This window comes from Oratosquilla oratoria, chromosome 29 (genome assembly GCF_046742065.1).
Source record: "Oratosquilla oratoria isolate Oo_2021 chromosome 29, ASM4674206v1, whole genome shotgun sequence".
NCBI lineage: Eukaryota > Metazoa > Arthropoda > Malacostraca > Stomatopoda > Squillidae > Oratosquilla > Oratosquilla oratoria.
The window spans coordinates 22,266,035-22,280,367 of record NC_134805.1 but is presented as its reverse complement, the minus strand read 5'-3'; the positions used below and the strand labels follow the sequence as shown (position 1 = coordinate 22,280,367).

At 44.3% G+C, this 14,333-nt stretch overlaps 1 protein-coding gene across 3 annotated transcripts in view; it reads right to left on the bottom strand.

Moving 5' to 3' along the window:
* pHCl-1 (pH-sensitive chloride channel 1) overlaps window positions 1–14,333 on the bottom strand; it is an 877,177-nt gene that overhangs the window by 38,621 nt on the left and 824,223 nt on the right. For 2 of the 3 annotated variants that reach the window (XM_076211871.1, XM_076211872.1), the window contains one exon: window positions 13,487–13,875. In XM_076211871.1, coding sequence (XP_076067986.1) covers window positions 13,487–13,875 — 389 coding nt within the window. The remainder of the gene's footprint in view (window positions 1–13,486; window positions 13,876–14,333) is intronic. The other variant, XM_076211873.1, reaches the window with a different exon arrangement.

The window sequence follows — 14,333 nt, the reverse complement described above, 5'->3', positions numbered from 1 at the left end:
ATTATAAATGAAAAGAGTAGGAAGCTTTTGACAGTGCTGTTTGTTCAGCGTTTTTTTTCCCTTGGGGGGGGGGGGTCAGTAGGAATAAAATTAAGAGTTAAAAGATTCATTACAGTGTTCGAGTCTTGTGTGCAATAAAGTCCTAGTCCGTTGCGTTACATTACGTTACACTACGTTACATTACGTCGCTCCACCTTCCCTTCCTCTCTTCTTCCTTCAATTTCTCTCTTTTTCTCTCTTTCCTCCATCTGTCTCTGGTTGTTTCTGAGTCTCGTTCTCTCTCTCTCTCTCTCTCTCTTTCTCTTTCAGTCTGTCCGTTTGTCTGCCTGCAAGTCTGTCTGTCTGTCTGTGTGTCTGTCTGTCCCTCCCTCCCTCCCTCCCTCCCTATCTCCTCCGCCCTCCCTCTCTTTCTCTCTTCTTCGCTCCTCTTCCCTCTCTTTCCTTCCTCCTCCTCTCTCTGGCTGCATCCGTGTCTCTTTGTCCTTCTCTTTCTGCCTGTCTATCTACCTGCCTATCCGCTTCCCTATCTCATCTATTCTCTCACTCACTTTCTCACTTTCTCACTCACTCAGTCACTCTTAAGAACATAACATAAGAACATAAGAATGAAGGAGACTGCAAGAGACCATAAGGCCTACACTAGGGAGCTCCTGCGGACCAGAGAGGGGAGCCAGTCGAGGTTCTCAGGTTTGCGAATGACGAAAGTGAAGGTGCATTGGGTATATTGAGTGTGGGAAGGTGACAGGGTAGACCTTGAATGCTGGACAAGGATATAACGAGGAGGGTTGCATGACGCAGGCTTCCATAGGTAGAGGATGCTGTAAAGAGCTGTGCTAAGATTATGAGATATATGTACTTTTGTATGTATGCATGTATATATGCATTCATGTATAGAATATATATATATATATATTATATATATATATATATATATTATATATATATATATTATATTATATATTATATATATATATATATATATATATATATATATATATATATATATATATATATATACTGAATACCCCAGTATTGGAGAAAAGGAAGTTGTTTGAAGATACATTACGATCACTAACATTGATCCTCTTCAGCGTGGTTATACAAAAGGGTGAATGGATGTATATATATATACTAGGAGGGAATACATAGAAGGCTCATGGGGAGGTAAGTGGTCCCCATGTCCCATGTCCCCTGTATGTATCCCCTCCTAGTATATAAAAGTCCACCCACCCTTTTGTACAACCACTCTGAAAAGGATGACAATGATCGTAATATTCATATCTTTAAACAACTTTCTTTTTTTCTAATGGATTCAGTCTATCTTACCAATGTGTTAGAACACTGATATTATGTATACATATATATATATATATATATATATATATATATATATATATATATATATATATATATATATGTATATATATATATATATATACTTATATACATTTTTATGCAGATACATCTTTTTTATACATATTATATATATATATATATATATATGTATATATCTTATATATAATATATATATATATATATTCATCTATATATAATCTATATATATATATATATATATATATACATATATATATATATATATATACATACATATGCACATACACATACACATATGTGTATACACATACATATACACATACATATGCACATGCACATATATGTGTATACACATACATATGCATATGTACAAAAGTGTGCATATGCACATACATATGTATATGCACATATGAATGTATGTGAACGTCAGTGAATAAAACTCCAACTGTTCTCTGTGTTGAACTCACCGCCCTTCCACTCATTCGTCTTCCATACTTCAATATTATATATATATATATATATATATATATATATATATATATATATATATATATATATATATATATATATATATATGATATTGTATGGAGTGTGTGTAGCGTTACTTACGTTAACTTAGTTCAGGAAGCCTGTGTGTGTTAGGTTAGACAAGGTAAAGGTAAGATGAAGACAGGACAGGAAAGGCCAGGGCAGGCCAGGCCAGGTCACTTTACGTTACGTTACGTTACGTTGTTAGTTTAAGTTAGGATAGAGTTAATGGAAAGGACTACCATTGATGAAGAGACCAAGGGTGACGTGGTCTACGTGAGTTAGGGTGTTACATGACGTATCAAATCACGGGGGAGAGGCTAATTAGGGTGACGCAGATAGAAAAAGGGTGAGGGGGGTGAGGGACGGTGTAGAGGAAGGTGACAGGTTAGGGGTGAATTACATCCAGGGTGAAACAGGACGGGACAGGGGTGAAGGTGTAACAGGGTGAATGGGGTGTCTGGACAAGGAAGGGTGAGGCTGGTGTACGCCAGGGTGCCACGTCCCAGAGACAGGGTGAGGCGAGAGAGCGGGGGCGGTGGCACTCCCCCCTCCCCCTGCCCCTCCCCCCTCCCCCCCTCACACAGTGCCGCAGTGCAGAGGACAAACAGGTGCGTCTCACTGGGGAGGGAGGGAGGAAGTGGCACAGGGAGGAGGAGGAGGAGAAGGTAGAAAGGAAATGGGGAGGGACAAGGAAGTTGATAGAAAGGAGAGATAAAAGGAAAGAGAGAGTGAAAGAGAGGAAGAGAGAAGGAGAGGGAGAGAGAGGGAGAGATAGGGGAGAGAGAGATAGATGGAGAGAGGGATAGAATAAAAGAGAGAGGGAGATGAGGGACACACACACACACACACACACACACACACACACACACACACACACACACACACACAGAGACACACACACACACACACACACTCACACACACACACACACACACACACACACACACACACACACACACACACACACACACACACACACACACACACACACACACAAACACACACACACACACACACACGCACAGGAAGAGAGAATGAGAGGGAGAGAGAGGGAGAGAGAGGGGAGAGAGAGAGGGGAGTAGAGAGAGATAGATGGAGAGATAGAATGAAAGAGAGAGTGAGAAAGTGACACACACACACACACACACACACACACACACACACACACACACACACAGAGAGAGAGAGAGAGAGAGAGAGAGAGAGAGAGAGAGAGAGAGAGAGAGAGAGAGAGAGAGAGAGAGAGAGAGAGAGAGAGAGAGAGAGAGAGAGAGAGGGGGTGAGGGGCAAAACGGGGCGGACGGTGTGTGTGGGGGGTAACGCTGCAGTGAGTGACAAGAGAATGGAGGAGAAGAACGGGAGAGGGAAGAATGGAAGAAAGAGGAGGAGGGAGGAAGGAAGACAGGATGGAAGGAAGAGGAGAAGGGAGGAAGGGTGACAGGATGGAAGGAAGAGGAGAAAGACAGGAGGTGAGGAGGAGAGGAGGGGATGGGAGGGAAAGGAATATGGGCTAGATTGGGCTAGAAAAAGGAGGGGAGGGGGGAGGGGAGGAGGAGGGGCAGGGGCAGGGGAAGGAGAGGGGAGGAGGCAGGGGAGGGGAACAGGTAAGGGGTTTCCTATAGATGAATAAAATCACTTGACGGCAGAGAGGAAGTACACACACACACACACACACACACACACACACACACACACACACACACACGATGCATTTTTCAACAAAGAGCTGATAACCGCTGACTGCTCCCTACCCTCCTCCGCCTCCTTGTCTCTCTCTTAACAGGTGACGTAGAAGCAGATCCACAATAATACAACAAAGACAACCGTCTAGATTTTTCTTCCAGAGATCTATGGGACAATCAGAGGACCACTGCCGGGTTTCGGGGCTGGGTGGTCTCCATGTAGTTGTTTTGGGTCAGATAAAAGATGGGGACTATACGGGGCTGTGTAAAGGGGGCTGTGTCGAGGGGGCTGTGACGACGGTTTTTTTTATGGGCGTGGTCATAAGGGGTGAAACTATTGGGTGGTGGCTGTGATGGGGAAGGGGGATTTGGAAGAGGAGTCTTTAACAAGGTGGATGTGTAACAGTGGCTGCTCGGTTGTGGAAACGGGAGATTTCCATAGTAAGGAGATGCACTGGGAGATGTTGATGTGGGGGCTGTAGGGACGGGACTGTGTGGCTGTGGTGTCTTGCTTCGTTAGGGCAGCATGGAGAAGGAAATGTGTCAGAGGTAGAGAGGAGGGAAAGGAGTAAAAAGTGGATGAGGAGGTACAACTTAAGAGGAGAGAGGATGAGGAAGGATATATGGTAAAGAAAGAAAAGGGAGGATGGAAGTAAAGAATGGGATGAAAGAAAAAGAGAGGGAATGATGATGAAGACAACCCCTTCCCCCCAAAAAAAAACAAAAAAAACAAAAAAACACTGAGGGCCCTCGGAATGAAAATTCAAGGACAAAGTTGTAATCCTTGAAAGGTCAGCTTGAAAAGCACCATCGAGGTTGAGGGTGACTGGGTGAGGGTGAGGTGACAAAGACGGATTTTACACGTGCACGCACGCACGCACACAGACAGACAGACAGACAGACACACACGCACACTCCAACAAATACGCACACACACACACACACACACACACACACACACACACAAACACCCACCCACACCCACCAACACACACGCAGGCACACACACACACACACACAAACACACACACACACATAAACACACAAATACCCACCCACTAACACACACATACACACACAAATACCCACCCACTAACACACACACACACACACACACGCACACACATTCTCCATCTACATATCTCTCTGTCTCTAGCTCGTTAGATAGAAAGGATTGATCGAGGAAGACAAGATTCTCTAAACCAAAAAAGGTCTCACTGAATCTTACTTTGGTTAAGCCCACAGGTTTTTACTCAGTTTAAGGACCGTCACCCTATTAAAAGAGACAAGAAATATTATAAAGTATATCTGATCTTTTGTCGGCGACTGTGAAATCTCCCCCATGCGTGAGGAGCCCTTCACGTGTTGAGAGTCCTGATGATTAGTATATAGTCGAGTATGGACCAATTGGTCTTTCGGGTATTCTAGTGCCACCAGAAGCCTTCTTCGGTCCCACCAGTTGGCTTGGGACCCTTCTGTGGGCCTCCGCTTGGATTGAGGGGGAGGGGGTATCTTAAAGAAATGGTACATGCTTAAACATCCATCACAAGTTAGAAAGTAGCTTTGAGTATTAGAGTCCATGGAATTTTTTACCCTACTCGAACAAGTAAGAAGTCGATAGTGATTATTGAATGTCCGCACATAAAAGGTGAACGGTAAGATGTAGAGAAAATACATGAAAATGTAAATTGCTGATTGGCTGGAAACTACACTACGTCATGCAAGTGTAGTGATATGATTGGTGAAAGCTGGGTATTGCTGGTTGGTAACTGTCTTTAGACATCTTCATAAAGAATACTTCTGCTTACCTGAATGAAACAAGAATAGGCACTTTGTGTGTGTGTGTGTGTGTGTGTGTGTGTGTGTGTGTGTGTGTGTGTGTGTGTGTGTGTGTGTGTGTGTGTGTGTGTGTGTGTGTGTGTGTGTGTGTTTACATACCTTTATATACATATTGTCACTCCAAAGGAAGAAGCAATTGGCTGGGAAATAACGGACAAATTGAAAAAGGAGAAAATCTGGCTGGGAAATATGAATCTCAATGAATAGGGAACTCGTACTGAAATGAAAAGTTATTCATTATAGTTAGTTGTAGTGATGCCGTTGTTATTTTCTTTTATGGTTATTGTTGCTATCGTTATTATTATTATCACTATAGTCTTCTGGACAGTGGCTGGCGGTTTTATTACATATATATGCAGAGTTTGAGATTCCCCATTCTTGTGTGTAACTGGCTACGTGCGTTTGTCCCCTATGTATCATAATTGGCTGGTTGGCTGACCGCGCCACGACCTTGGCTTAGAGGTCAAATGAGAAAATTAGCAGATGTGTCAGTTTGCCCACCTGCTCATGCATGACCTAATTTCCCAATAATGACGTCATGCATCACGAAAAGGCCTGATGTTTAAGGTGACGTCACTTAATGTCATGAAGAATGACGTCACAGGGATGCAATGTTGTCATAGAATGACGTCACAAATCATGGGAGATGACGTCACATAATCGTGTCTGTCAAGGAGTGACGTCATTAAGGGGTTACACATTTTGTTGTAAGAATGACGTCAAAGAATGACGTCAGAGGGGCGCAGAATGTGTCGTTGAGAATATTTTTTTTTGTTTTGACTTCCCCTCAGTTTAATAAAATCGTCTCTAGTTTCACTGACTGGAGCCCCGGAGCCCCAGAGCAGCTGGCAACGATCCTTGGACCCTCCTATAGATCTCATTAAAAGAAAATAATGTGTTGTATTACTACGAAACTCTCTGTGTGACCGGCTTGAGATCAGTCTCCGGTTGTCAGTGAGAAGGTAAAGGGATTGCAACAGTAGAAAATGATAGAGAGATCTTGGACCTTGTCTGGGGAACGAGTATCAGCCCCTCAGGGTTGCGTCTCCAGATGGAGGCAAGGGTAGCGGGGTTTGAAGAAGAGACAACAGGGGGATGATCCTCTTTGATGTCCGGCTCGCAGGAACAGTTACTAACAAGTAAGGCTTGTTTCACACGTATCGACTTTTTGCCGTGTGAAGTTCGCTACACGACGTCGTGCTGTCAAATAACCACGGATGGGTTTTCTATGGACGCTTTCACACTTGGTCGTGACGTGTGAAAGCATCCATAGACATCCATGGTTATTTGAGAGCACGACGTCGTGTCGTGGACAGCGCACGGCGAAAAGTCGATGCGTGTGAAACGAGCCTAAGAAGATAGGTAAGTAAATAGAGTTGGAGGATTTGAGTGACAGGATGGCTCTAAGACGAGGAAGCTCAAGAAAACTTGTGAACAAAGTTGAAAGAGAGAGAGAGAGAGAGAGAGAGAGAGAGAGAGAGAGAGAGAGAGAGAGAGAGAGAGAGAGAGAGAGAGAAACCTCACGAGTGGCTTTCTTTGTTCCAAGAAGAGCCCTTTAACTGAATAAAATCCATCTGACATTAATGAAAATAGAAATTACAGATTGCAATAGAGAGGTCGAGTAATCTTCCCTTTTGTTTGTTTTTTATCAAAAGACAAATTCGACAAATTAAAATATTCAGAAAAAGAAAGAACCTGAATGAGAAGTGACTGAAAGAATGAAATGACCTCCAAGTCTTCGAATGTTCTATTTATAGACCTTTATTCAAGCCAACGCGAAATTGCTTTAATCAGATTCACGGGTGACACTCAAAATAGACTTGCTTAACGCCTTTGACATTGGAACGCTGTTTCATCTTTTTATTTGTTTGTTCAATTAATTTGATCATTTCAGATTTCTTATTCATTTATGCGTTGACGCCCGTTTAAGGTCGCAGATCTCTATGCTTTGGCCTTCTTGGGGTCCCGGTCGATCATCATGACCTTCAATCCGGTGTCCGCTTGTCCGTAGCCGGAAATACAAAACCCACAATTCGCGTCACCGCATTGACGTAAAATACGTCACAGCATTGAATGGGATAATGAAGCCGCGGGTCATGGTGGGAAGGGAGGGAGGGGGAGGGGGAGGAGGGAAGAGGGGGAGGGAGGGAGGGAGGGGAAGGAGGGAAGGAGGGGGAGGAGGGGGAAGAGGGGGAGGAGGGGAGGGGAGGGAAGGAGGGGGAGAAGGGGAAGAGGAGAGGGAGGGGGAGGGAGGGAAGGGAGGAGGGGAAGGGGAGAGGGAGGGGAGGGAGGAGGGAGAGGGGGGAGGGAGGGAAGGAAGGGGAGAGGGAGGGGAAGGGGAGAGGGAGGAGAGGGAGGGGAGGGAGGAGGGAGAGGGGGGAGGGAGGGAAGGAGGGGGAGGTTGCGAAGAAAGAAACAGGAATTTAAAATCTGAACCGGTTTTCACGAAGGGAAAGAGGATGGGAGGAGGGAAAGAGGATGGGGGAGAGGAAGAGGGGTGGGGGGAGAAGAAGGGTGAGGAGAGTGGGAAGAGGGGAGAGAAAAAAAGGGGGTCCTTTTTGAATCCACATGTTCGCCCAGATACATCGTCTCCGAAACAATGTTGCAGTGTCTCGCACGTGTTTCTGGACTGTCTCGCAACTGTTTCTGGATTGTTTCTCAACACTTTAAAGATACTGTTTTACAACCGGGGATGGGGGAGAAGCGTATTAAGAGTCCTCCCATGACTATTAAGAGGGAGGAAAAGCCTAAGAACAAAGAGAGAGACCAATTCGGGAGACAGGAAGTGTATAAGAACATGTGGTTATTTAGCAAATGGACGGGCTCAGGGGAAGAACAACGAGAAGAACAACGAGAACAACAACGAGAAGAACCAGACCTGTGGGTAAGAGGGAGTGGAGGGCTGGAGAAGGGGGAGGTCTGGAGGGGAGTGAGTGATGGGGGAGAGAGAGGAATGGAGGAGCAAATCTGGAGGAGGGAGGCAGAAGAGAGAGGTAGAATAGAGAGACAGAGAGAGAGAGAATAGAGAGAGGGAGGGAGGGAGTGGAAGGTAAACAAGGAAGGTGGAGGGGAGGAAGGGAGGAAGGGAGGGAGAGGAGGGAGGGAGAGGAGGAAGGGAGGGAGGGATAGGAGGAAGGGAACTGTATTGTATTTCATTTCCAATAGGCAGGACAGGAGAGACTGGAAGACGAAGAGAGGGAAGAATGAAAGATGGAAGGAAGGAAGGAAAGAGTGAAGGAAAAGAAATTTGATATCAGCTTGCGTATGAATGCTTAGGTAGGAAGGGAAGAAAGGGAAACGGAGGCTGGAAAAGGGAAATGCAAACACGGAGGGAAATCCGAGAAGTTGACGAAAATGAAAAAGTAAATAAATAAATAAGAGGAGCAACTGGGGGCAAGAAAAAAAGAAAAGAAAGAAAGAAAAGAAAAAAAAAGATAAAAAGATCGTGGGAGGAGACAATATTTCTCGGAGAAATTACGAAAACTGTGACGAAGAGAAAGAGAAAAAGAGGAGCAAGACGAAATTTTGTATTTATAAAAGAGAAAGTAAAGAGAAAGTACAAAAAAGAAGAGGAGAAAAGGGGCAGCAAAGGTCGATCGTTTAGTGAAAACATTACTCACTGTAGTTTTGTAAAACTGAATTGCGCACATAAACAACATTCGTATTTTATTCCTTTACGATGCCTGAGTGGAAATATGGCATATTCAGTCTTCCTTCGGGCATCGGTGAGTGCCACATGCCCAATGGCTATCCTATTGCACAGGGCAAAGGTGACGGCTTGAACCGCATTAAAGCGATCCTACTCAACTTTATTCCCTAAGGCCGTTTACTATAGTGGCACAGTCTATATACTTTGTCCTGGTTGAAACCAAACAATTTTATTCAGTCGAGTGGTGGATCACTCGCCATGTGATTTCATTCAGATGAAATGTATCCCCCTTCAGAGATCAAGTAGAACCCTTATGGCAAGCCCGCTTGCCATAAGGGTTGTCGGCATGTTGAAGGAGAAAGAAATCAGGAGGCAGAACATAAGATACAAGATAAGGCCGAGACAGTAATTGTTCGAGAAATGGAAGAGCGGACGTAAAGAGGAATAAGAGAGGAGGGGAAGAGAGAGGGGAGAACGAAGGGAGAGGGGAGAGAGAAGTATGATGATCAAATGAACAATGCGAGGGGAGCGTTGGAACAAATGCGCAGCTGATTTTGGATGAGGAAATCATATGCAAATACATGTGTGTGTGTGTGCACCTATGCGAAACACATAGACACGTCTCTCTCTCTGTCTCTCTCTTTCTCTCTCTCTAAGCGCGCACAAACGTACATACGCAAACAAACAAACACACACACACACACAAACACAAACACACGCACGCACATAAACACACACACGCACAAACACACACACACGCGCGCGCGCACACACACACACACAAGCACACACACACACACACACACACACACACACACACACACAGTATATGAAGAAGGTGAAGAGGAAACTGAATGAATAGTTCCAATGGATTAATAGGAAAGGGGGGAACGGGGAGGATAGAGATGAGCCATAGAGGAGGAGGAGGAGGAGGAGGAGGAGGGGGAGGAGGAAGAAGAGTGTAAGAAGATAGAATCGATAATACGGAAAAAAATGAAGGACGATATCTAACACCAGTTAGAAGAAATCAAATCTTATACTCTATTTATTTACTCATGTATTATTTTTCTTATTCTATCTTATTCCTCTATTTATTTTTTCTTTTCTTTTAGGTGAGGAAACGGGAAATGCATTCAACATAATCAGAAATATCATGAGCTTCTTGTAGATCTTTGTCTAAGTATTCAGAGAATTTTTTTTCTCTTAAATCTGTGGCAAGGCTTTGAATATTTGTCGTTGGGGATACCAAGATATTTTATACAGACAGACCAAGGCCTTGGTCTCAAAGGAAAAAAAAAAAAAAAAAAAAAAAAACATATTGTTGTGGAGACTTCACCAGAACTTCTATCCTTTTGGATAACTCTGTGTGTGTGTGTGTGTGTGTGTGTGTGTGTGTGTGTGTGTGTGTGTGTGTGTGTGTGTGTGTGTGTGTGTGTGCGCGCGTGTGTGTGAGTATTCGCGAGTGAATGCGTCTATAATGTACATGAACACATCGTATTACCCTATTCACTGCAGCAATACCCAGGTAGCAAAGGAGAATCAACACTAATAGTACACATGCTAAACAAGAGGAAGCAACATGCATACAACTGTGCCACATGCAGCTCATCTCGTGCACAGAAAACGTGAGTGGGCAGGTCACATGCAAGCAGAGTCCTTTAGGATTCTGTTAGTAATTGACTAGTAGATCGATGGATAGGCTGGTCGGTCAGGCCCGGGGTAAGTTATACTGCTGCCGAAGAGGCTGTTATCAGGTAATGGTGGATTTAGGTATTGATAAGCTCGTTATTGATATGACAGTTGCTGGTAAGGCTATTATTGATACGTCAGGCAATAGGATTACTATTATTTTGTAGTTATTATTTTAACTGAGGTTATTGAATTCTCTTACGAGTCTTGCCCAGGGGTCTTCCGGGACCCTACTGACCAGCAAAAAATATCGAACAATGCAAGATAGTCTATAATTTTTTCTATTCAATTAAGAATTATTTTTTAATCAGGCCTGGCGTTGCTCAAAGAATCAAAGTCAAAATCTGCATCTGCAACAGCAGCAGCAGTCAGGCCGACCACTGTAAAAAAAAAAAAAAAGAGAGAGAGAGAGAGAGAGAGAGAGAGAGAGAGAGAGAGAGAGAGAGAGAGAGAGAGAGAGAGAGAGAGAGAGAGAGAGAGAGAGAGAGAGAGAGAGAGAGAGAGAGAGAGAGAGAGAGAGAGAGAGAGAGAGAGAGAGAGAGAGAGAGAGAGAGAGAGAGGAGACCCACAGTATTCTTACAAAGACTTGGTGATGCCCACTCTCGAGGCTCCCCCTTGAGGAAATACTTGATCCGGACGAAGGGTAACAACGATGATGCCAAGACTGTGATCGATTATCAAATTATTCTGATCGGCTCCAAGCACCTTCCACCAACATATTACAATTCAAATGTCGCTCATTGGTGTAAGGTAACATTAATGCAATAGGGACAAAAGCAATCATACATAGAAATGAAGTATAAATATTAAAGTTGAGGAGGAGGAGGAGGAGGAGGAAGAGGAGGAGGAGGAGGAGGAGGAGGAGGATTGCTTTTGTCACTATCACTATGGTCGAATGACCTTCCATAATTTGGTGTGATTTTCAGTAAAACCAGCTAACGTGATATCTTTTCTTTAAATAAATCTTTGTAATCGGCTTATCTACCTCAATTTGTAATGTGTAATGTGTGTGTGGTTGTGTGCGTGTGTGTGGTTGTGTGCGTGTGTGTGGTTGTGTGCGTGTGTATGTATGTATGTATGTATGTGTGTGTGTGTGTGTGTGTGTGTGTGTGTGTGTGTGTGTGTTTGGTTGCGTGCGTGTGGCTGTACTACTTCTATGTGCGTATGTTGTGTGTATGTATGTGGTTTATGTAAGCGCGTTTAGTGTATGCGTGCTTTGTTCGTGTGTTTTGTGCTGTCTGTGTGTGGTTTTATGTATTCTATGTATGTTTTTGATTTGTTGTGTGTGTGTGTGTGTGTGTGTGTGTGTGTGTGTGTGTGTGTGTGTGTGTGTGTGTGTGTGTGTGTGTGTGTGTGTGTGTGTGTGTGTGTGTGTGTGTGTGTGTGTGTATGTGTGTGTGTGTGTGTTTCGTGTGCGTGTGTGTGCTTTCGAGCTGTGTATTTTGTGTTTGATGTGTTTTTTGCATGCGTGTTTTGTGCGTGTGTTTATCATGTGCCCGTGTTTTTTTCTGTTCTGTGTGTCTTTTGTGTGTGTTTGTTTGGTGTATGCTTCAGTATGTTCTGTGTGTGCTTTTGTGCTTTGCTTTGTGTGTGCGAGTTATGTATGTATGCGTATGCTGTGTGTTTGACCGTGTGTGTTTGTCTGTGGGTGTTGTGTGTGTTTCTAAGTTCTGTGTTTTGTGCGCTTGTGTGTTTGTAGTATATGTGTATTTTGTGTGAACATGTGTATTTTGTGTGAACATGTGTATTCATTTTGAGTTCGTCTGAGTTTTCTGTACCTTTTTGTGTTTAGTGTGTGTGCGTGTGTGTGCGTGCGTGTGTGTGCGCGTGTGTGTGTGTGGTTGCATGTGTGTGTGTGTGTGTGTGTGTGTGTGTGTGTGTGTGTGTGTGTGTGTGTGTGTGTGTGTGTGTGTGTGTGTGTGTCTGTGTGAATGTGCGAAAAGTGCGTTTTGTGTGTTTCTTATATGTGTGTATCAGGCACACAGATACATATTGTATTAGTACTACCAATATTCAATTATTCTGAATGATTAATATAAAACTAAAATTAATTTAATCGTACTTGGAAAAATTCCCAGAACCACGGTCTGATCAAGCTTTCCTCCCGGGGGAACATCTGTCTAGTTAATTGCATGCTTACCCGGGAGGGGGGGGAGGGGTGAGGGTGAGGGTAAGGAAGGGGGAGGGGAGGGTGAGGGAGGATGGAGGAACGGGATAAAGAAGAGTTTTGGGTAAATGGTTAAGAAAAATAAGATGGCTAAAATTTTAAGAAAAAACGTAAAGAACGATGTATAGTCTTTGAATATATATAAATATATATTCTGGAAACATAACAATATCGAAAAACGAGCAAATACAAATACTGGAACCAACACAGCTTTGTCTGGAAGAAGAAGAAGAAGAAAGTGAAAAGATTTGCGCATAAATAACTGAAGACCTGAATTAGAATTTAACTGAAAGGGTGTGGAGGGGTGCTGTGGGGGTGTGGAGGGGGGGGAAAGGTGGGGGAGGGGTGGGAATGTGTCCAAGTGTCATGTGGGAAGGAGTGAGGGGGAAAGCGGTAAGGGGTGAGGGGAGGTGAGGAAGAAGATTATTTCGTAATTAATTTATCTAAACGAAGGCAGTGTGCTTGTAGGCCAGTCCAGCGATCTTGAGCACCTTCTACAGAGTAAGGCCCCTTCTACAAAGGCTTGGCACACTAATTGGTGAAGAAAACGGTGTGGAAGCTTAGACGGACGAACCTGGAAAAAGAAATGCTTACATGTTTGTTTTCTGCCAATACCTGGATCACCGCATTTTCGCCGGGCATGTAGACCATGTTATGCTTTGGTCTCTTCCGCCCGACGTAGTTCACCAGAACAAACTCGAGGAGGGAGACATAGATGAAGAACATGCACACAGCATCCCACAAATTCATGGCGCTCAGATTGGACACAACCGGAAGCGTCGACCGGAAACTGTTGGATGTGGTGAAAAAGTTGAGCATTGTGGTCACGCCGATCATCACACGGGCAGGCACAGCGTTCCATTCCAACCAAAAAGTGATGAACGAGCTGGTAACTAAGATGATGCCAGGGATGAACACGGTACTAAAGTAGAAAGCGTCATCGCGCGTGAACTTGAGGTCCACTTTAAGACAGCTGTAGTTACCTGCCGATAGGAAAACACGGGAGACAGTTACAATAAGCCGTCAAGAGTGGTCGAAGTCTTGGGCGGGAGTGGTGGGCGGGGTTCTTGGGGGCGGGGATGGGCGTGGGGGCGGGGACAACACCCAACAACACGCACATGAACGCACGCATATGCACACGAACATGTGCACACAAACACAAACACGCATTTGTCCACACGAACACACACACGCATTTGTACACACGAACACATACGCGCATTTGTACACACGAACACATACGCGCACACAAACACGCATTCGTACACACGAACACACACACAAACGCGCCTTTATATACGCAAACGCATAAACGCACACGTACATCCACACACAAGTACATGTGCGCATGTGCACATGCACATACACACGTACGTACACAAACGCACACCCATGTACACATGCGAATACGTACACACATCCACGCATTCTGACACGCAAG